The 22,532-nt window shown below is 44.9% G+C and overlaps 1 protein-coding gene across 1 annotated transcript in view; it reads right to left on the reverse strand.

Moving 5' to 3' along the window:
• vwa8 (von Willebrand factor A domain containing 8) overlaps window positions 1-22,532 on the reverse strand; it is a 59,475-nt gene continuing 36,943 nt past the window's right edge. Inside the window, exons 38-45 of the mRNA XM_030786889.1 lie at window positions 13,080-13,188; window positions 12,382-12,538; window positions 8,375-8,483; window positions 5,759-5,884; window positions 3,914-4,072; window positions 2,203-2,301; window positions 1,117-1,355; window positions 1-248 (exon numbers count right to left, since the gene is read on the reverse strand). Of these exons, the coding sequence (XP_030642749.1) occupies window positions 140-248; window positions 1,117-1,355; window positions 2,203-2,301; window positions 3,914-4,072; window positions 5,759-5,884; window positions 8,375-8,483; window positions 12,382-12,538; window positions 13,080-13,188 (1,107 nt within the window). The 3' untranslated portion in view covers window positions 1-139. The remainder of the gene's footprint in view (window positions 249-1,116; window positions 1,356-2,202; window positions 2,302-3,913; window positions 4,073-5,758; window positions 5,885-8,374; window positions 8,484-12,381; window positions 12,539-13,079; window positions 13,189-22,532) is intronic.

Consider the following 22,532-nt stretch of genomic DNA (forward strand, 5'->3'; position numbering starts at 1 on the left):
ATCACTCACACAGTATGATATGACCTTGGTTAAGATACAGTCCTGAAGCTTTAGAACAAAACATGGGATTCTAGATGATAGTCAAAACCAAACAGTGTGTGTGGAGCCTTGCTGGAGTTGGCGTGATAGCGGAGCTTCCTTAGGCATTGGACAGCATGGTGGACGTGAAGATCTGCTGGAGGATTTGGGGGATCTGCTTGGTGTCCATGGCGACGAAAGACCGTCCTGCCGGCAAGGTTCTCTGGAGCCTGGGTGACGGAGGCAGAGAAAGAGACCCCTCCGCATGAGTATTACCAATGCAAATGTGGCTTCCCTTTACTTTGAGGGTGAGTTCCTAGTCCTCAGTGAGGCAGACAATGCCTGTCATTCATGGAAGGGCTTTTGCAGAGAGAGAGAGAGAGAGAGAGAGAGAGAGAGAGAGAGAGAGAGAGAGAGACAGGGGTCTTGGGAAAAGCCCGTTGGGTAAGAGGGTCTGAAAGGCTAGTGACGCCCAGGGCTTTTCACACAGCCCGTACCCTGCTCTCTCCATAGCTCATTCATTACTGTCATTTAGTCCTTTTAAGAGGAGGACACATGATCAGAAGGGACTGCTCTTTAAATCATGGTGGCCTTGAAAAGACCACCAGAATGCGAGCTTTAGGAAGGGTATGTAAACTGCACTCCAAGATCTGAGACACCCAGATTGAAATATTCTTCTCAATTTTGCCTTTACTTGGGCTGACACATACCATATAACCAGTCAAGCTATAAAGACAATACAAAGAGGTTTACATAAGCTTGGGACTATTCTTTTCTTTGAGGCTATGTTAACTGAATAGGCCACAACAAAGCCACAGTTACTTCTAGAATAGAAATGCTAATTATATTTCTAAGCACACTTAGAGCTTCATTGTAATGCCTAAAAATCCCTGGATTTGAACTTTAATTAGCAGGGAAATTGGACATTTTGTGGTTCAGAGCAAACCTTTTGAAGAGTTTTAAGCTTTAATTTGTGGCGCTAAGTGAAAACCCAGTGTTGACACTTGATCCCTCTTTGTAGCCCGATGTCGCATTTGCTTTAAACACAATGCCGGCTGACCCGACGCAAAGAGGGGGCTATCACTTCTCGTCTCTCACCTTTCGGCCTGGTCGCCCAGGGAACCGATGAAGATGGCAAAGGCGTTGACCTGCGGGTTGCTGGTCAGGGCGCGGGCGAAGCGGTCGGGGCTTATGCCATAACGTTCCAAATTGGCATCGCTCAGGACGACGACAAAATGCTCATCTGCCTCCTCGCGCGCTAGCTCCTTAACGGCGTATTCGGTGCCCTCCAACGTGTAGTCTCCGCTCATACAGAACTGAGAGTGGGCGTGCATGGTCTGGAACATGGAACAAAGACGGTCTTACTGCTAGCGGTTCTAACTTTCAAATGATTTTCTTTTTCTAGACAGTCTCAGTCTCATCGGTCGTAGTCACCCTAATCCTGAATCAGCTGAATGCACCGTATTAATGTTAAAGTTGTACACAAACAGTCTTTTGGGAGAAAAAAAAAGACATGCTGTAACCTCCATGCTGTCATTAAATTACACTGTCAGGTAACCGTGACAGCTGTGGATTACTCACTGTGAGATCTGATGTGTCATTAGGCCACCGCGTCAAAGCAAAGAGGAAAAGGGGTGGAACAAACCAGTACCGTGCTAAAGAAAACTAGACTGTTTGGGTTTAAGTGCTAAACACAATTATTCTTTGATCTCAATGAACCTTAAAAACGAGCCCTACACATCAGCATTACACACACTCAGACTCAACTGTGAACTCTATGTCTTACAGTGAGAACAGCTGTGAGTTACACCAGACAAGTCTTGCCAGTAAGAACCATTTACAATGGTATGTATGTATTAATAATAAGTACACAAATGTAATACTGTTTTTAATGATAACTGACATAGATTCTTTACTTAATTTGCTGCATTAATACTGTACAAAAGAAAAGATAAGACAAACAAAAACAGCTGTGATTAGCGGGTACATGTGAGAATGAAACTGTTGGATGTTTTTGCATGTCATCAGTCATGTATATAAAGATTTTTCACTGTTAAGAAAATGAACCACATGCACATTAATGACTTTTCATCTTAACAGGATTAAACAAATCACACTAGAGGAAATGAATTTCAGAGGAAACTATGCGTAGGAAGGGGTGTAGGACATACACAAACCAAATACCTTTAAGACTCGTAGCCTTTGTTTGTTGTTTTTTGGCAATTTGTCAAATCTGACCAGCTCTATATCAAAGCCATCTCCAGAGTGTCCCACAATGTCATACTAAAACAGAGGGGGAAAAAACAGGAAAGAGGTTAGAGTTGCCTCTCTGGGCCAGGAAAAGAAACAAAACCCGTCTGCAGATACACAAAGAAGCCATCACTGACTGTCACAGACATGATGTGAAATATTGAAGAAAACAAGTGGGAAACATGAAATGGCAACAAGCTGGCTCAAATCCATCATTACATAACAACAGGTCAGTTTGAGTGTTGCTGAATGCTATTTATGACATTCGAATTCATGTGAGATATTTCTCAACCACTTTCAAAAATAACATCCTGTTTTAGGGAACGGACATTGTGAGAGTGTAAGTGCGGATGCGACGCCTATTCTGGGCTCCTGGAGTCCTGCTCATTCATCAAACAGATACACACCTGCTCCGAGACATTGATAAGGAAACAGGCAGAGAGGTGTACGACCCACGCGTACGCTCTGGGCCAAAGTGTCGGCGACGGGTTAATATGTTACACTTCGCTCGTTGGGAGGCGCAGGCGTGTGTATGCACCATCGGCTGTGGCTCTGTGTAATATTATAATATGGCTTATGTAAGCTGCCACTGACAGACAGATATCTGATAGGTTTCCTGCGGGACGCAAGTCGTCCGTGGAGGAACACGGCGGGGCCGTTAAGTCTAGCGCCCTTAACCCATTTATGACGCGGATCTGAACCGGAGCCAGGTGCACGCTGGACATACCGTGCCCTGCTCTACTCACAACCGCCCCGTCCCCTGCATTTTCTGTTTCTCTCTCTCTCTCTCCCCTTATCTAAAACATCTCACGTTCAGGTCATTCTCTGACGTAATCAAACGGATAAGAACGCGGTCCAACCAGTTAAAGAATGCTAGATCCAGAAGAAGCTTCAGAAATAGACGGCGCTCGGTAGCTTGGAATGGTACAATGGAACCTACTCACGCCCCGCACAGATGCTCTTTTAACATTATTTCCTCCTACTGATTCTTTGTGCTGGAAGTATCAAGGAGGCAACAAACATGGTCTTTGTGTGGGGTGCCAGAGAGCAGGAATGCAGGCTGCCCTATAGTCGGCCGTGATTCACTGCTTCCCGTGCAGTAGCCCAGCTGTGAGGGTGACGTCAGCGGAACGTTGGCTGGACGGAGAGGAACCCTGTCCACTGAGTCACTGAGGTCTAATCCCCACTGCGACTATCGCTAGGGCAACACACCATGACAAACGCGTGAGTTTACGGGGATGTCTCCGTCTCCATGGCGACACCCATCACAGTGGTGTCAGAGGTGTTTGGGGGATGTCCTTCCCATGCATCGATGTAAAAGAGTCGTTAAAGAGCTTGCACTTTTTTTTATTTTTTTTTATTTTTTTGAGGAAGGAAATAAGAGTTTCTCTTTCTGTGGTGTGCTGCTATGGCGATTGTTTGTAACAAACAAACACACACAAAAAAAAATATCTCTCTTTTGGTTTGACTGAAACGTTTCGTAATGCTTATCATGTCGGGAAACACTCTCTTTACAACCAATCAGTAACTCTAGGGGTGTTAGGAGGCATTCTAGAAGCATCCAAGTATCGTTTGGTCAGTGTGACTTAGCAGCTTGGAAAGAGAAGTATCTCGTATTGAACGTGTTGGTGTCGGTGCGTCTCACCTTAAACTTGTGTTCGTAGCTCTCTAATGCCTCCATTACCATACACACAGCTTCCATGGAGCGTTCCAGTCGGCCATCCACCCCGTTAAAACGATACATGCTGCCAGAGACGTCTACTAGAAGACGCAAACGCTTAGGCTTCTGCTGAGGTGTGCCCAACTGCAGCCAGACAGTCAGAAACACACATTAATATACTCACACCCCTCATACACACACCATTAAACACAGACAAGCAGACAAGAGCATCATGAGTGCACAACTGGATAGACTCCCGTGATGACACATCCACCGGCCTAGACTCACGGCCGCTTTGTCATTCCTAAATTACATCACAATTAAACCACTTTTTTTTTGGACCTATACTCTTTCACCCACAGACCAACTTGCACAACTGGTTAGTTTTAGCGTATTCAGCAGTGTTAAGATAAGCATGTGAAAAGTGCACTGCATCATTTTCATAAGGTCAACTCTCCCTGTCCTCTTCTGACTTATAATATGAGATATGTAAGAAAGCCAAAGAACTAAAAGGGAGCTGTGTTATGCATTAAGGCAGCTCTTTAATTCCCAAGCAATATTTTTTTCTATAGTTTAGGTAATTTACAAACCAGACATTGTGGGTTAGAGGGAAAAGTCTAAACTTTAAAAGAATGTCTCTGAGTCCATAAGTGATCTGGCCTAAACAGCTCGCTGTCAACTACAATATCACTCAGTGGGTCAAACTCACGGTAAGGGGTAGAACTGTAAGGTGAGTATGATTTAAAGAGAATTTAAAAAATCTAATGACAAAGAATGAGAGAGAGAGAGAGAGTGGGAGAGAGACAGAGAGAGAGAGAGTGAGAGAGAGAGAGAGAGAGAGAGAGAGAGAGGGAGAAAGAGAGAGACAGAAAGAAAGAGAGAGAGAGGGAGAGGGAGAAAGAAAGAGAGAGAGAGAGAGAGAGAGAGAGACGGAGAAAGAGAGAGACAGAAAGAAAGAGAGAGAGAGGGAGAAAGAAAGAGAGAGGGGGAGAGAGAGAGAGAGAGAGAGAGGGAGGAAGAAAGAGAGAGAGAGAGACAGAGGGAGAAAGAAAGAGAGAGAGAGAGAGTGAGAGAGAGAGAGGGAGAAAGAAAGAGAGAGAGAGAGAGGGAGAGACAGAAAGAAAGAGAGAGAGAGAGAGAGAGAGACAGAAAGAAAGAGAGAGAGAGAGGGAGAGGGAGAAAGAAAGAGAGAGAGAGAGAGAGAAAGGGCATCTTAGGTACAGATGACTTTACACAGACACTGTTGAGAAGCTTGAGCAGTCTGTTCTTGAGGAGAAGAAGGGGAGTGGCAGGCCTGAGTCACGGATATATTCTCACAGGTCGCATGTGCTTGATGAATTAAATACTGGAAGTCAGCACCATTTAGCTGGCTACTGTGTTTGTTTACAGAGATTTAAATTAGGAGGTTGTTATTTTCGGGAAATATGTGAGTAGTTGAAAGTATTTCTGATATTATATTTATGAATGCATTTGACTGACATGGGAACTGTAAGCTGTCGGTGAACCAAACCAGAGAGAGTGCAGAAATCAAAACAATGAGTGGAATGTTCTTGAGACCAAACACACAACAGATAGAGATAAGGCAAATTGTGTGCGTATGTGTTTGTGTGTGTGTGCGTGTGTGCATGTGTGCGTGCGTGTATGTGTGTGTGTGTGTCTGTTTACGTGTTTGTGTCTGTGCCAGCGTTTCAGACAGGACAGAGTCTGTGTGTGGAATTCAGAGTAGAGACTCCTCTGACCAAATCTGTCTTTCAGACACCCATTCATTTGAATGATTATTGCATAAGCACAAAGAGAAGTGGTCAGTGTGTTTCTCCTGTTAGGGCATACCTCTGGCTCCAGCTCTCCTCTGCGTTTGTAAATAGCCTTTTCTCCAGTCAGTCCGTCGATGATCTTGGCATCGTCCAGCTCTCCCAGAGCCTGGTTTTTCAGCCACTGTCTCTCCTTCCCTTTGGCCTACACAAAGCACCACACACACACACACACACACACACACACACACACACAATGTCATAACCCTTCACAATAAACAATAACGTAACACAGTTCAACAGTATCAAGGGGCCAAGATGTCATATTGTGACACAAGCTAAAAGTTTTTCCATTAACCTGAAGGCATTTGGAAGAGAAAAACCAATAACAGCAAGTATCTTGAAATATGAATCAATCTTAACGATGGGTAGCATAGACCCAGTGATCATGACCTTCGTGGTTTAAACGGACTTTTCCAGCAATAAGGCAAAATGACCGAAACATCAACAAACAGCCGCAGAGCCGTTTCCACATGTGTTTTTCATTGGATTCCAGCCTGGGAGGTCCCCGAGGTGCCGCAGTGAACCGTAACAGCGCTGGTCACCCACTGGCCCTCTGTCGTTCAGACAACAGAAACAGACAGCGAAGCAACGCTACGTCACTACGCCCGGAAAAACTCTGTCTCACACGTACACATCTGTACAACCGAACCAGAGACGCTCTTTTTTTTTTTTTTACGGTGAAGCTGGGCTGGGTGTGGAGATCATCTGTGAACCGCTGCAATTTCACTGCAATTATTTACGACACTCCAGAGAATCAACAAGAACAGATGAGATCATGAGAGTTACTCCATGTGACACCTCAAGATAACACGAACCCTCAACTACATGTCGCACACTCAGTGATACAAAAGCAGGAGGTTCAAAACTCAACTACTGACAGATGTTCACGTTTACGGATGACTGAACCTCTTTACTGAAGTGTCTTGAGTGAGTAAACCGAACAAACCAAAGGTCCCACACATATGGCATCTAAATAGGATAATTTCCATCTTTCAGCACCAGTATCAAAGGAGGTCACCACTGCGGCATTTCACAGGAATTTACGTTTTAGGAAGTTTGCCTTAAGTCAAAAAAAAACAAAAAAAAAAACAAGTTTCATGCTCTGTTGTCCTCTGGATTAGTGAAAAAAAAAATCACATGATCTTTTCTTTCATTATTGTCGCATTTATCATTTATTTCAGCAATTCACCTTAACATAAAAAGCTGAGAAATACACGTGCTTCTGCAAAATCCTTTTAGAATAGTAATGCTCACGAAAGGCATAGCAGCGTGTTTGTGCGTTTGTATGACAGAATTTTTCTGTAATGGAGGGTAATTCTTTAGAAGGGGGAAAAAAAAAATCCATACACCACGTGCACTAATTAAAGACCAACAGCATGTAACCAAATGTGCTATTTGGCGTTCCAGTTTTACGACTCTCGCGTATTCCTTTGAAGACCGTTACGGTTGTTTGTGTTTTTCTTTTTCCATTATGAATGCCCTCAAACAGACAATCGGAATCAGGTGTTCTAATGAAGTCATGTGTATTTCCTCAGATACCTGGAGGATGAGTCAGGGAAACAGTCTGTATAACACACATGTCAGCACCTTTACAGTCACAAATGAATGGGAAGGATCAGTAAATAAGCACCACACAACAGTCCTGGATGGAAAACAGAGTTATTTAGCCTGTGGCTTAGAAAGAGAGGGTAACTCCAGCTCCAGACAGGGACTGCCCCAATAAAGTGGACCGGAGCAAAAAAGACAGTATAGTGCCAACCTGGATCACGCACACAACGGCATGTCAACATCCATTCCTGTGTCTGGTTGGCTGGTACCTGTCTATAATATCTGGCTCGGGGAGACAAGAGATGCCATTGTTTCATAGTGTTGTATGTCAGAGAGAGGGAGGGAGAGGGAGGAGAGAGAGGGAGTGATGAAGGAAATGAGAAATCCCGCCGGCGTGTTTTGACATAAACACGTCTCCTTCTGAAGAGAACTGCTCACAGAGACAGCCTGACTGGAACCTGATGCTTCGTCCTGGCCAGAGCCCAGGCCACAGATGGACTGTTTACATAGGGAATCTCCATGAGGTAGACCGACTGAGGAAATCCCCCCCCCCCCCCAACACCCCCTTCCCCCAAGCACTGATCCCAAATCTGTAGGGAATGGTTATTTATGGTTTGTAATAATGCTGAGAAGAGACAGTGGCTGATTCTGGATCAGCATTTAGCATGGCTCCTTTAACAGAAGTTAATGTCAACTCCATCCATGTTCTTCCACAGACGTTTCACCATCTACACCCACACATATATCAACAAACAAAAACACCCACACCCACGGCAGAGGAAACTCTCACACAGGCTGCAGCCGCTCTAGAGACACATATCTAGCTCCAATCAAAGATTACGTAAATTAAAACAATGGTGGCGAACAGGCAATTGTCTCAAAACTTGGGCAGTGATCAGAAGGAAACTTCAGAAGCAGCTGTGACTTTACTCCAGCCTTTGTATTTGTGTGTGTGTGTGTGTGTTTGTGTGTGTGTGTGTGTGTGTGTGTGACTGCACGTGAGCAGAGATCCTGGTAAGGACAGCTTTTTAGCACATTTCACAGTCTGACACAGAAGGAGACTAAAATGAGAACAGGGTGTTACCTGGAGGCTGTCCAGAATGATCCGTAGGGACTGAACTTGGCGTCTGACAGCTCCAGAGAAGCGTTCATATGTGGCAGCGTCATACTCACTCATCTCAATCTCCTTTAGTCTGAAAACACACATATGAGAGCTCCCATATTACAGGTATATAAACGCCATACACCACCATAAAACTATCAACGAACCATAATAGCATCTCCATTAATCATTTATTTTAAAATTTGGTATAACATGCTACACATGTAAAATACAAAGCATTAATATTCATATACTCATTTGAGTCATATTTGTTCATTTTAAATGCTAATCTTAAAATGAACTGCATTTAAATCTGAAGCGCTTGTGTTTTCATCAACACATAAAATACCATCTGAAACATATTTGATATTTGTGCGGAATAACTCCATTCTAGAGAGAGGCTTGAGTCAACACAACAGTCAATCAATACAGACTCTAATCTGTGACATATGAAACTTATCCATTAAAGGACACAGTGGGTAGTACTGGTGTGTGGGAGGCCCTTTTTCAAACCCAGCCCTGAACAGGGCAAGCCCCAGCAGACCACTGGCCCAGTCCAAACCTCCAGGTGTTCCTTCTCCATCAGATTCTCTCAGTGTTTGAACAGAGAGTGAAGACTAGCTGTCATTCCTTATGGCCAGACACACAGCCAGCACGTGAGGTGAGCATTAACACACAGATACGCAAAGCTGTCCCCCCCTCTTTTTTTTGCGGGAAGGTTAATCCCCAGAACAGGGCTCAAATGATGGCTCTCATCTCTCATTCAGACACACAAAGGTTTAAAGAGTCCTGTGCGTGCGTGTGTGTGTGTGTGTATGTGTATGTGTGTGTGTGTGTGTGCACGAAAGAGCTGTTTGAAGTCATATGAGAGATGTGGAGCATGAAGAGGGGGAGAGACGACACAGATCTGCACCGCTCAGGTGTTTCCAACCTCCTCCCTTATCAGGTGTGAGATCAAGCCAGTCCATGTTCCGTGGCCTAGCAGCCACTGCGCTGCCTCACACAGGTGAGTGTTATCTCGCCGTGAGACAGGCCACCCACCACCACCCACAGCCCGGCTCCGGAGCGGACGGGTCCGAACTTCCAGGGGCCGTGATGGCTCTTTTTAAGTCTGGGACTGGACCGTAACGCAGCTCTCTGGATCAAGGACGGATCAGCTCACTTACTGAAACAAGCTCTGAGCTTTGAACTTTGCTACAATGCTCATATACTCTCTCTTTCTTTTTCCTCTCTCTCTGTCTTTCACCCCCTCCACACGTGCACACAGACACACGCTCACACACACACACACATACAAACACACACACACACACACATTGCATGGCTGTGGCTTTCCTGTGTGGCCGTGTAGCCTCAAATTCCTTCTGTAGTATTACTGGAGAAGGGACAGGCTACTCCTACTTTTTACTGAATCCCAAAATGATCCACAGACAGAGAGACGGAGGGAGAGAGAAGAAAAGAGACTGAGAAAGAAAGAGAGACAGAGAAAGAAAGAGAGAGAGAGAGAGAGAGAGAGAATGAGAAAAGAAAAGAGACAGAGACAGAGAAAGAGAGAGAAAGAAAGGGGGGTTGTGAAAGAGAGAGAGAGAGAGACACGTCTTCACATCTCACTTCATGTATTTAGTCTCCACTCTTCTTTGCTCCTCACACATCTATATTTAAACCGACTCCCATAGAGGAGCTGTGAATGACGTGTTGATGAATTTGTTCTCAGTCTAGCGCTTTTCTGAAGCGCAGCATTTTAATGTGTTGTAACCAAAACTGCCGACGGAACCTTTTAAAATGGAAACAAACTTAGTAACAAATAGGCAGTTTTAATATAGAATCAATGAAGCATGTCAGTCGAAATAAACAGCTACTGGCAGGTGCTCTTCTTTGTCTAGCGCTGCTGTCAAACTTCACACACACACACACACACACACACACACACACACACACACAAACACACACACCATCACCACCACAACGGTAGCTTGCTGGGTGAGAACCACAATAACTACAGATATGCAAGACACAATATCTTTTTACAGAAACATAAAAGAGTGGTTGAGTTACAAAACCAATACTTCACTCAGCATTGCAACATGCTGTGTTGATACCACACACTCCAATACACAATGGTCAACCAGGCTGAATATCCGTTTGACTTATGGTGGTCACCTACATTACGACTTTACCCCACATTTTTCAAGTTAACAAAGAAAACCTGCTATACGGGAAAACTGGAGAACAAACGTATTAATAACTGAGAAAATTCACCCTTTCTAAAAAATCATTTTATTATAATAAGAACTGACTGAAGCAGTTCACTGTGGTGAGAAAAACTTTTTTGTGACCTCAGCATGTGAAAGACAGACAGGAACATGAGAAATGAGACCACTGCTCAGTGACTCAATCCAATTTGCTCTGTGCATATTTTGTGGTTAAGGTACGTCTAACTGTGTGTTTTTACAAAGGAGTACAGGATACACACACACAAACACAGAAACAGATATGGACCACACACACGCGCACGCAGACACACAGACACACACAGACACATAGACACACACACATACACAGACACACAGACACACAGACACACACACACAGACACACACACACACACAGACACACATATCAGAGGCAAATAAGATCCCACATCCTGTAAAAACCCCGACAGACGATTACGATTGTGTTTCTACTCTGATTTCGGTATCGAGGACGTGGCGTTTAGCATGTAGTCCAAATAACGAATCACCAAACACAGAAACAGACTGATAGAGAGAGAAAGAGAGGGAACGAGAGAGAAGGGGGAGAGAGCAGAACAGAACACTGTGTAAAACAGCAACGTTGGAAAGGAGGATCATGTAATGTAACATTTTGACTCCTAGCTGAAATTACACCAAATGCTATGTGCCTATATTAGGGCTTTGCATTCCAGTATCATACCTAAGGATACAGACCTCTGTGTTACATAAGAGAGAGTGGCAGACAGAAACACTACTGCTTCATTTTCATACTGAGAACTGTTTACTGCTACTGCCTGCACAGATTTTTTCCACCTCACCTGTGCCTGTGTGTATGTGTCTGTGTGTGTGTGTGTGTCTGTGTGTGTGTGTGTGTGGGGGGTGGGTGTGTGTGTCTGTGTGAATGGGTAAGTATGTGTGTGTGTGTTTTGTGTGTGAGTGTGTAAGTGTGTGTGTGTGTGTGTGCGGTCGCGCGCGCGTGTGTGTGTGAGTGTGTGTGAGTGAGTGTGCGTGCACGTGTGACCAGGTCTAGCAGACAGCAGGTGAGAGTAATCTATAGTGAGAACGTGGATGGGCTCAGTGAATGTGAATGCAGCCAGTGTCAGGGCAGGAGTAAGGACACACAGGAAGCCTGAGGGAGTACACAGTGAAGAACAGAGACCTTTTTCATGCCTATAGCCTCTCTTTCTTTTACACACACACACACAGACACATACACACACACACACACAAACACACACACTCTCATGAATCGTAGTATTCATCATGGGCTGGTCTGGCGCATATTTGAGATAGCTGTGTCTTGGTGGAGCCCTCTGTGGTCTCAGCTTCAGTCAGTGAACCAGCCGTGCAATGTGTTTAAGAGCCTTCGTCCTTTGACAAGGTATGCCCCCCCCCCCCCCCCCCCCCCGTACCTGACACCATACACTCCAAAAGAGAAAGACAGAGATGGAGAGACAGGAAAAAGAGAAAGAAAAGGAGGGGGGGGTACAGGAGAGAAAGAAAGAAAGAAAGAAAGAAAGAAAGAAAGAAAGTGGTAATGGGGCTTTTCAAGAGCTCTCAGCTTTACTCACAGGTAAATATTTGGAAAGACTATCTAATGTCCTACTTCTAAAGTGATGGTCAACTTAGGTCAGGTTTGGATTTTTTGGGTGAAAAGTCCTTTGGTTATAACAGAGGATGGGAGCGTTGAGTGGGGTGTTTAAAATGACGAAGTCAGGTGAAGAGGGGATGGACAGAGAAAAGGAGAAATAAGAGCACCTCTCTTTGAAGGCCTTCTCGGCCATCTCCCGGGCCGCCCTCTTCACCTCCTCAGGCACGGCGTCTTTCTCTGCCTGGGAGATCTGGTAGACTTTATGCCCAGCATCCAGACGGTAGGGTCCTCCCTTCCCCCCCAGACCAGCTGTGTCTCTGCCCCCTACAGGCCAAGACAGTGAATTACCACAGACAACCATACTCTCACAATAATTACAATAAATACAGATTACAATGAATAATTATAAAAAATGCCATGTGATAAATACTCAGATAATTACAGTAAATGCAACATAATAAATAAGTTGATTAAAGTTGATTATAATAAATGCTATATAATGAATGCTATGATAATTATATTCAATGCTATCTGATAAATGGGAATAGACTTCCTGTGTTCAGTTCCAGTGTTGTACAATAGCAGACAGAAAGCTATATTGTGTCATATATTGCTAATGTGGAGGGCAAATACAAGATATCGTTGGGGAAACTATTATCAACTACTGTAACCATTACAGGCAAGTTACATTAAAACATGATCAGAAAACAGTATGTAAATATGAAGCATGAAACCACTGAAGATTTTTGAAAACTCTCCCATCTTGATGGATCTGCTTGTACACTTGGGATACAGCGCTAGCTAGATTACCGTTAATTATGTTAATGTGATCATGTGTGACGTTGACATGATGGACAATACACACCTGTCCCTCCAGCCCACTGGTTGCCCCCAACGTGAGGTGCGTTGTTGGGGTCAATCTTGCCATGTTTGGGTGAGCTCACATCCAAACCGCTGTCCCTTTGGATGGTGATCTGGATTAAGGAGACAGGCATGTGGAATCAACCAGTTCACCAGAATGTTCCCTCCTTTAACTGAGAGTGGAAAGTCTCCACCAGGTACAGTGCAAGACCTGTGTATGCATCTCCAGTCAAGTCAATGATAAAGTCCCCAAACAGAGATCACAGCTGTGGTTAAGCTATAGACTACTGCGTTTGATAAGATCAGTCTGCCTAAGCATTGTGGGAGGATGGAGCAGGTTACATGTGAGCGTGTGTGTGTGTGTGTGTGTGTGTGTGTGTGGGAGTGAGAGGCACAGAGAGAGAGAGAGTGTGTGTGTGTGCATGTGTTTGTGATACACAGAGGCACAAAGAGAGCGAGAAAGAGAGAACGAGAGAGAGAGAGAGAGAGAGAGAGAGAGAGAGACGGAAACTCCTTCATCTGCCTGCTCCCCCCCCCCCCCCCCCCCCCCTTGCGTATGACCTCCTTATAACAGGGCCTATTCAGAAGTGGTCTTAACATCTACTTTTATCCTTTCTCTCTCATCTCTCTTCACACAGCCATTAAAATCATCAGCGGTTACCAAAGGCCCACTTTAATGCCTGCTCCGTAATGAGCAACTGGGCTTTCCCATGACCCCTCTGCACTCGGCCACTGAGCAAGCTGTGAGCGATTACACTGAACAAAAGATCTTTAACGTGATACGTCAAATGTTTCCTTCAGTGTCGCACTAGGTGACATTATCTTAAATTCTTCACTCCCGTGGATATTGCGGTTGGTAGTGGCAGTGGTGGAAACGGGGGGGAAAAAAAAGCCTAGTTACCGGAAGGTTGTAGGTTTGAATCCAGAGAATAATGTTTCTCTACTGATGAAGGGATTGATCCACAACTTTGCTCCACAAGTAAACAGCCTCTGAGCAAGAAGGCTTTCTAAGTCTTTTTGGATAGTTAAGTGTCACTCATGGGTATTGTCTGAATGCTGAGTCTAACGCATGCATTCTGTTTGTAAGTGCATAGCCAGCTTCTTTATCTCAAAAATAACAAACATTTCATACTGTGTTTCTATGTTCTATTCCTCAGCAATAGATAACAAAGACAAAGGTCATCATTGTGTGCTCATCAAGTTCAGATTAAAAGCACTCAGAAATGAGAAAAACTGTAATGTGTGCCAAAAAAAGCGAGAACAGATTCTTTTGTTTACTGATAACAACATATAAGAAACTTTGTAAACTTTAGCAAGCTGAGAAAACACAGTTAAAAGTGACCCATCCAAGTGCTAGGGAGGGGAGTGGACGACTCTGCTGAGTCATCCTGAGAAGAAACAGTTGAGACAACAGTGTACAATCTAGTGAGACCAGTTTGCCTTAGGGTCCAAGCCTGTGTGTTTTTTAATGAGTGATATCAGTACAGATGGGTTAAAAGAACAGACAGTCTTTCACATGCTGTAACTGTGCATTTACTGTGAAGTGATGCAGAAAGTACATTCACTTTGATGCCTTTGACCTTCCTCCAAACCTACATTTGTATCTCTCTGTCTATCTCTATGTGAATGGGAGACAACGAGACCTCACTGCTTTAAACATGTGCGCTGAACCAATTCATCACAGTTCAGGGCACTATTCCAGTACAGCAATGAAAGATAACAAAAAAAAACAACTAAATAATCAGACAATACTGATAATTCACTCCAGACGTCCATGAGTCTGATTCCTATGCACTTTAAGTCTGTGTATATATGGCCACTGTAAGAGGCTACAGGGTGGGGGTGACTGGAGACAGAGGTGGTTAGTGATAGCAAACCACACTAAGTTCTGTGGGGGGTGGGGGTGGGGGAGGGGGAGGGGGGCTGCTCTGTGAAACGGACTGGGGCTGCTCCTTTACCACACAAACCTGGAAACTGGTTCCACTGTCAGCACAGGTGGCCTCAGCAAGGAGGCCTGCATCCAACAAACCAACCATACACATCACACATGCTCACACACACACACACACACACACAAACAACGACATCTATTTGCTGGTCATCTACGTTAGGTAAGTAGAAGCTGTAATGGAACATGTGCTCCTTCATGGATTGTAAATTTTTTTTATTTCTGGATAAAGTACACTGGCCACTGTAATTAGGTTAGATCAGTGAGCCAGATAAAAGCAGCTTTTTTAGATTAACTCACATCAGTCACACCGTGCTGTGTCAATGCCTTTCATGTTCAATGACACAAATCTAAGTGAAGCATGAGTCATGGGAGTTGCTGAGGGAATATGACAGCCAGTGCCTCAGAATTCAGTCCACAATAACATTTCAGTTTCGTAAACAGATGAGTCCTGATCTCCCTCATACCTAGCACATAATGTGTGTGTGTGTGTGTGTGTGTGTGTTTTAGAGACAGAGAAAAGGATTACCGACACTGCAGGCGTGGCTTAAAGATTAACAGTCTGCTCTTGTGATCAGATGCACACAAGTGCCTTGTCAGCACAAGATGATTCTTAAATATCTGGGACGAAACACCTCGTGATGCGGTTTAAGTTTCAGTCCGCGTAAGATTCGCCTCTCACGACTGCGCGGGGCCTCATTCAAAAGCCAGCGCTCCATTGAGAATCTCTTCGTACAGCTGAATTACCTTTTAATAATTCAAACCAAGGACTGAGTTCACATGAGGCCAGGGGCAACTGGTGTGTCTTAAGGGACACAGTTGCTTCTCATTTCCCCAGTGAATCGGTGACAGATTTGCGCATCTTGAGGACGGAGCTGCGTTTGACGTGGCGCTAAATTAGCCAAGACTCAGTCACTGAGCACCATAAATATTAACCTGCTTTATCCGCTCTCCAGCTCCACTTGCCAGTAAACTGCATGTAAAGTCCAACTGAATTGGATCCTAGATGGACTGACAGTTGACCTGGCGGTGGCAAAGGCGACACGATGTCTGTTCAGTGAATACTGGGGCTTTTGGTGAAGCTGATGTAAATTTGTTAACGTCATGATTATCAGAGGTATATGCACTTTCAAATACTTCGCTCGTGCTCTGCTTCCACTTATGACTTCATTTCCTGCCTGTGTGAAACCCACAGACAAGTGTGCATAAAAGCCAATCAGGCTTTCATCCATAACTGCTGTTCAAAGCCACTGCTGCTGCTGCTGCTGCTGCTGTTGCTATGTTCTCTGCACACTTCGCGTAACTTCAGGCAGATAAGCTTAGCGAGATAAGCTTCGGCCGAGCCGCAGCGCCTCAGGATAGAGGTCGGGGGGCGGGGGGAGAAGAAAGAGAGAGAAGTCAGGAGAAAATCTTCCACTGTTCAGACTGGACAAAGGCAAAGTAAACCCAGAGAGCTGGTTTCACGCGCTGTATTCTAGCCAGTCCTGGCTCTTCTCTAGCACAGAGTGGGGCCTCAACCCTCCACAGGAACACCTTTGTCTCAGTCACGCTATTGAAGCTCTCATTAAAACACCAACCCCCCCCCCCCCCCCCCGAAAAACCTCCCCCCTTCCCCACCAAGCTGACTTTTCAAACCAGTTTCATTAAAACTGGCCAGTGTGGGTTAATGATTAAACATCTGTATTACAGGGCGGCAGACCAAAACACACTCACGTATGCACACACACACACAACACACAGGCTTTTTTACACAGACACACCTACGCACATATGCTACACATATGTACACGGATGCAGTATAAACATTGCACAAACACACATTGGCTCCGGTGCTTGAAGCGCAGACACAGTGTGTCACATCCCATGGCACTAAAGTCTCTTTATCACCCCCTGAGATTAGAGGAACTGGGCCATCCCTCTAATCTTAGCTCTTTATCCCACTTAATGCATATTTCTGAACCAATTACTGTCAAAGAAGAATTACACATTACCTACAAAAACTTCACAGGCTTTCCGCAAGCAAATGCTCTTTCACACACAGCGTAAACACATGTAGGCACGCACGCACGAACGCGTGACGAAAGCACTCCGTGGTTTAAGGCAGGGGCATAAAGAATTTAATATCGCTATTATTTACTTTACGGCTCTTTCCAGGACTATTACGGTGATTTAGCTCACAGTTCTTTCCACTTACCAAAGTCCCCTAAGGCCACTCAATTTGTTATCCTGTAGGCCACAGAGCCAGTTACAGCAATACCCCTGTCAACAATCTGATCGAGAACATCAACCAACATAAAAAGGAGGATAAGCACAGGTGAGAAGAGGGCCTGGAGGGAACCTGTGGTTTTCGTGAGCGCTCCGTAAATACGTCATTACTCTTGCCAAATGAGCTCAAAGTGGGGAGGCATGCGTGCCAGTCCAAACAGGGTAGTGCGCTCAAGGGCCGTGCTGCTCGAGGTGTTTGGCGGGTTCTGCGAAATTAAATTCGGTTTCATTTTCGCGTGCGGCTTGGACGCCGTGTCCAAGCAAACCGGCTGACATCATCGCGGCGGTGGGAAGCGCTCCTCCTCGGTGCCAAGCGTACACAGCACGTCTCTCGCGTAACCGTCCTGCGGCTTTATTCCCTGATACTCAGCGCTTTTTACACATGAAACGAGAACAGTTGGAGCACGCACAGAAATACGAGGCCTCTTCTCAGCATTAGCTTATTGATACTTCTCAGCGATCTTGATACATACGCGTGCAGACACTAACTGGCAAATAGAGTCCTCTAGAATTCTTCTGACCTGAGAATCAACATCTCATTTGCATGCTATAGATGCACAGTGTCAATTATACATGTATAATGTGTTGTATATATATATATATATATATGCATATATTGTTTTCCTGGAATACTTAGAACATTTGAAAACAAGGAAAATATGTGAGTTCTACAGCTTTATTCTCCCAGAACTCATGAATTCTGTAATTGTTCCAAACCCAAGTTGGACCCAGTACCGCTCCTTGTCCTGAACACCCTCAGATAGGTCAGAGTCACTCTGTCTCCATAATGTGACCCACATAGGCTGACCACAGCGCTCTCATTGGCCCAGTGGGCAGAGCATGAGCCAGGGCAGGAATGTGAGGAATGCCCAGGCATTTGGAGACTACCACTGCTTAATGAGGAGCCTGACTTACCCCTCACACACACACACACACACACACACACACACTTGTTCACTCACACATTCACCTACTCCACTCTACAGTCTAGTCACACATTATGTAACGAAGACGCGCTAGTGCCCTACCATAACCCATAAAATGGGCACCAAAGCATGTCGAAAACTACATAGACTCTTCTAGAATGCAAAGTCTGCTATATTCACAACACACCTCCTACAGTTCATCTAATTCTTATTAAAAATCATTTGTCCTAAAACAAGCCAGCCTGTCGCTCTGGAACCTCATCATACAAACGAGGGCGTCGAGTACAAGAGGCGAAGCATAGAAAATAAAATTCGGAGTGAACGACTTTGAGTTTGAAAAGTTATGCAGGATACAGTGGGAGCCAAGATCTATTTTCTTTTTCTTTTCTTTTCTTTTTTTTTTTTTTTTGTGAACTGTCAAAGCTTAACGAAAAGTAAATCTTTCCCAGCCTCAGGTACAATACTGAGAGGGAGAATGTGCCCTGCCAGCTCCCAGCCAAATACTGAACGCTGGAATGTTCCATAATGCTGTCACCTAAGTTTACCCAGCTGCTGCAGCCCTTCACATGTTCATACATGAGGACTAATATGTGCATCATTCCGGTTCAGATTCACAAGGGGTCAGAAAGCATCGAGTGAGACTGGCCATTCCTGAGCCGTGAGCACATGGTCAAAGTGCTAACCACAGCGGCATCAAGAACCTGTTAAATGAGTCAACTTAGACTGCATGACCAAATTTCCGTTACAGTATTCGGCGTAATCATATCTGCATCCACACACACACACAGATACACACACACACACACACAGACACACACACAAACACACACACACACACACACACACAAACACACACACACACACACACACAAACACACAAACACACACACAAACACACACACCTGCCTCTTTCAGTGTATCTTCCTTGTTAACATGGAACTTGAAGAATACAAATCCCTTGATCTCTTTGTCTCATCTGCAGACACCGGACGGAATGTTCCAGAGGTTAGGGGGTAAAAGGTTCATGTCTCTAACCCTTACTCTTTTATCTTGTGTTATGTTTTTGGAATCAGATAATCCAACCTCTGTCCCTCAAACCTCCATCAGGGCTCCTATTGTCCTGCCCCCTCTCCCTGACTAGGGTAGCCCTCTTTTCAGCAGTTGGTACCCCTTCCAAGGATAACATACAACGCTGAAACGCCAGCACAGGGGGGTGGAACAGGTCACTGAAGAACACTGTACAAATCAGACAAGGTATCTCTCCGAGACATATCAGGTATGCTATTGTTTTTATACTGCTGCAAGTAAGAAGAATGCAGAGAGTAGCTTCTTCAGTAGCTGACTCAAAATCAGAATATATAGGTTTCTTGTTGTTGTTGCTTATAACAGAAAGAGTAACATCATTTCACTCCTAATAAGGCTCAAAACCTGTCCTTGGGGGGGGAAACGCTTCTGATGTCATCACTCATAGCTTTTGCCAGTCAGAGTGAGTCGAAGCGACCGGTAACTTCCAAAACTGACCAGTGACTTCCAGACAGGACTCTCACGTTGCATCTCTCCGTTTCTCTCTCTAACTCTATCTCTATATGCGACACAAGGGCACATACATGGCGCTGTGGACAGCGCTGACGTCAGGCCAGCTTTGGTGTCAGAACTAGACGGCATTCCTGGCATTAATAGTCAACGCATCCGGAGTCCCTGCACATCCTTCACCATCCATCATGTTGTTACTATATATGCGTGGCTAAAGTCCAATACAGTTACATAAATCCATAACAAAAGAAAGATAACCCTCATAGCCACGCGTTTCTCTGTCAGAGGACACAAACCGAAAGTGAACTTCACAGACATCTCATGTTCGGTCTAAAGGAATCCGACATAAGCACGTAACGGGAAGCCCAGCACGGATTGATTACCTCAGGGAACAATATTAAGGTCCTTGCTATTGCAACATTGGTGGGAGTTCCATAGTCTTGACGTTAACTGTTGGGGAAAAAAAGAGAGCTTCGCATTCCAACACAAACTGTCTTTAATTAGACAGAGAGAGAGAGGCATCGGCGGTTCTGTGTGTCAGTAGAGGGTGAGAGATGATGACAGCTTGTGATGACCTCATAATGCTCCTTTCCAGGCAGGACAGTGAGCTGCTGCCCCCCCCCTCCGACACACACACACACACAACACAATGAGCTCATGGTGTGTTTGTGTGAAGCTCCAGATAACATTGCTGGAGTAGCACACAGACTAACCTGAACTCACTGTCATCACACAGCTCTCTAGATGCTGTTTTTGTTCCACGTGTCAAGCCCTGACACATACTCGAGCTGTCAATAACGGTGTCTTAGTGTGTAGTCACGGAGCTGTTTCCTTTAACTCTCTAAACTCTATGCAGGAGTTCCTGCTGCAACGCATATACGAAATGTTGTGGTGTAAAGAGGCCTTGCGTGATATGATGTATGTTTTATTAAACATGCTTTTTTATGATATGTGTGAACAGTAATAGTTCATTTAAAAAACAAACAGATGAAAACCTGACCCAACAGCAGGAAGAGCTTTACAGTTGCGTCGGTCACTGATGTGAAGCGAAATGATTTGTTTGGGTGTTTGTTTTTGCCACTCTGCATGCTGGGAAAATGATGGTAGTCGCATCAGCCGGGGAGTCTGATTCTCTCCCATCTCAGACCTCCGTCATAAATCCCTCTGGAGGCGGGCGGGCAGGCGGGCTGGCCCGGGTTCCAGCGAGAATGAGGCAGATTTACGAGCGTATTAATTCAGTGAGGGCTGAAACAGGGCAGAGAGGAGGAGAGAACAGGACACCCTCGGCTGAGTCCCTCGCCCCCCCCCTGCCCCGGCCCTCCAGGCAGAGGAATGCCCTACAATAGCCCTCCAGCAACGGTGACATTCAGAGGAATGCACTGATGGGACAGCGCAGGGAAAAGGAAAAAAAAAAACCAAACGAGTGAATAAAGGAAGGGAAGAGAATCGAGGGAGTGACAGAGTTAAGTGAACGTGTAAGACGACGAACTTAGGCCAAGACAAGAGTTAAGAGAGGAATTAAAACGGAAGAAAGCTAGAAGTTAAAGACAGAGAAAGTCATTTCTGCAGGAGGAAAAGAAGAGTAGAGAGGAAGGTGGAAGAGGGGAAAATGGACAGATATAGCAAAACACTCACTAAATGAAAGAAAGAAAGAAAGAAAGAAAGAAAGAAAGAAAGAAAGAAAGAAAGAAAGATGGCACAGATTCCATGAGACCTCCACGAGAGTCATTTTCCATGTTGGAAACAAAGACTGGAATCTCTCCATCAAACTCAGTTACTTAGAACTCAAAATGATATTTTTTTTAATTCAGAAAGTCTACCAAAACGTTTTTTAGAATGGTCTGGAGAGAAGCTTGAATCTTCGCTTGAATGATGACTGCCTGGGAAAAACCCATAACAGAGTATAAAAATATCAAAGAGCAATACAAAATCAGACACAATCACCAGTGAGAATGTGCTGAAGATGCCTCAGACGATAGCTTTCTCTTTCTGTAAGAGTTTAAAGGTCAACAGTGCCTAATCCAGGATGTCCTGTTCCTTTAACCCTGTTGTGGAGTAGAGGACAAACTCCAGCTGAGCCTACCAGGAGATCTGTGGACCCAGCTCTGTGTTCAAAAGATGCCCTCAAGACAATACCAGATCCGAACTCTGTGTGTGTGTGTGTGTGTGTGTGTGTGTGTGTGTGTGTGTGTGTGTGTGTGTGTGTGTGTGTGTGAGAATGTGTGTAAGACAGAAACAGAAGATACGAAGGCAAGATCACAACTTAACGGGACTCAAACTCTGCAGTGTACCTGTGCTACTATGTTCCAAAGTAAGGTTCAAAGGATCTCCTAAGAGGTAGAGGAGACTGAAATTTGGTGTAAATATTTGATGTAAAAATAAGTTGCTGGGGTGTTGTGTGTTTAAGGGTCCCATCAAAGCAGACGTCTGGGCTGCAGGATCTCTGCCGTCCGACCCCTGAGGGGTTCACTGTGTACTTACGGGCTAAAAACAGATGACTTGGGTGTGTGAGGCCTCAGACAAACACACACATGCGCACACGCACACCCACACACACACACACATATGCTGCGGTGTACGATGGAGGATTTTCACACTGCATATGGACACCTCACACTCACGTATCACCCAAAGAACACCTGAGTGCTGTTAACATTGGTAGAAAAGTTTAGAGGCAAATGATTGGCAGGTCTGTCTATCAGAGGAGACCAGGAATGTTCACCTCTTAACCACTCCCAAGGTAAATAACCTTAGAGACGGAGAACTCTATTGTGCCTTCTTAGGT

This window comes from Chanos chanos, chromosome 10 (genome assembly GCF_902362185.1).
Source record: "Chanos chanos chromosome 10, fChaCha1.1, whole genome shotgun sequence".
NCBI classification, from domain to species: Eukaryota; Metazoa; Chordata; class Actinopteri; order Gonorynchiformes; family Chanidae; genus Chanos; species Chanos chanos.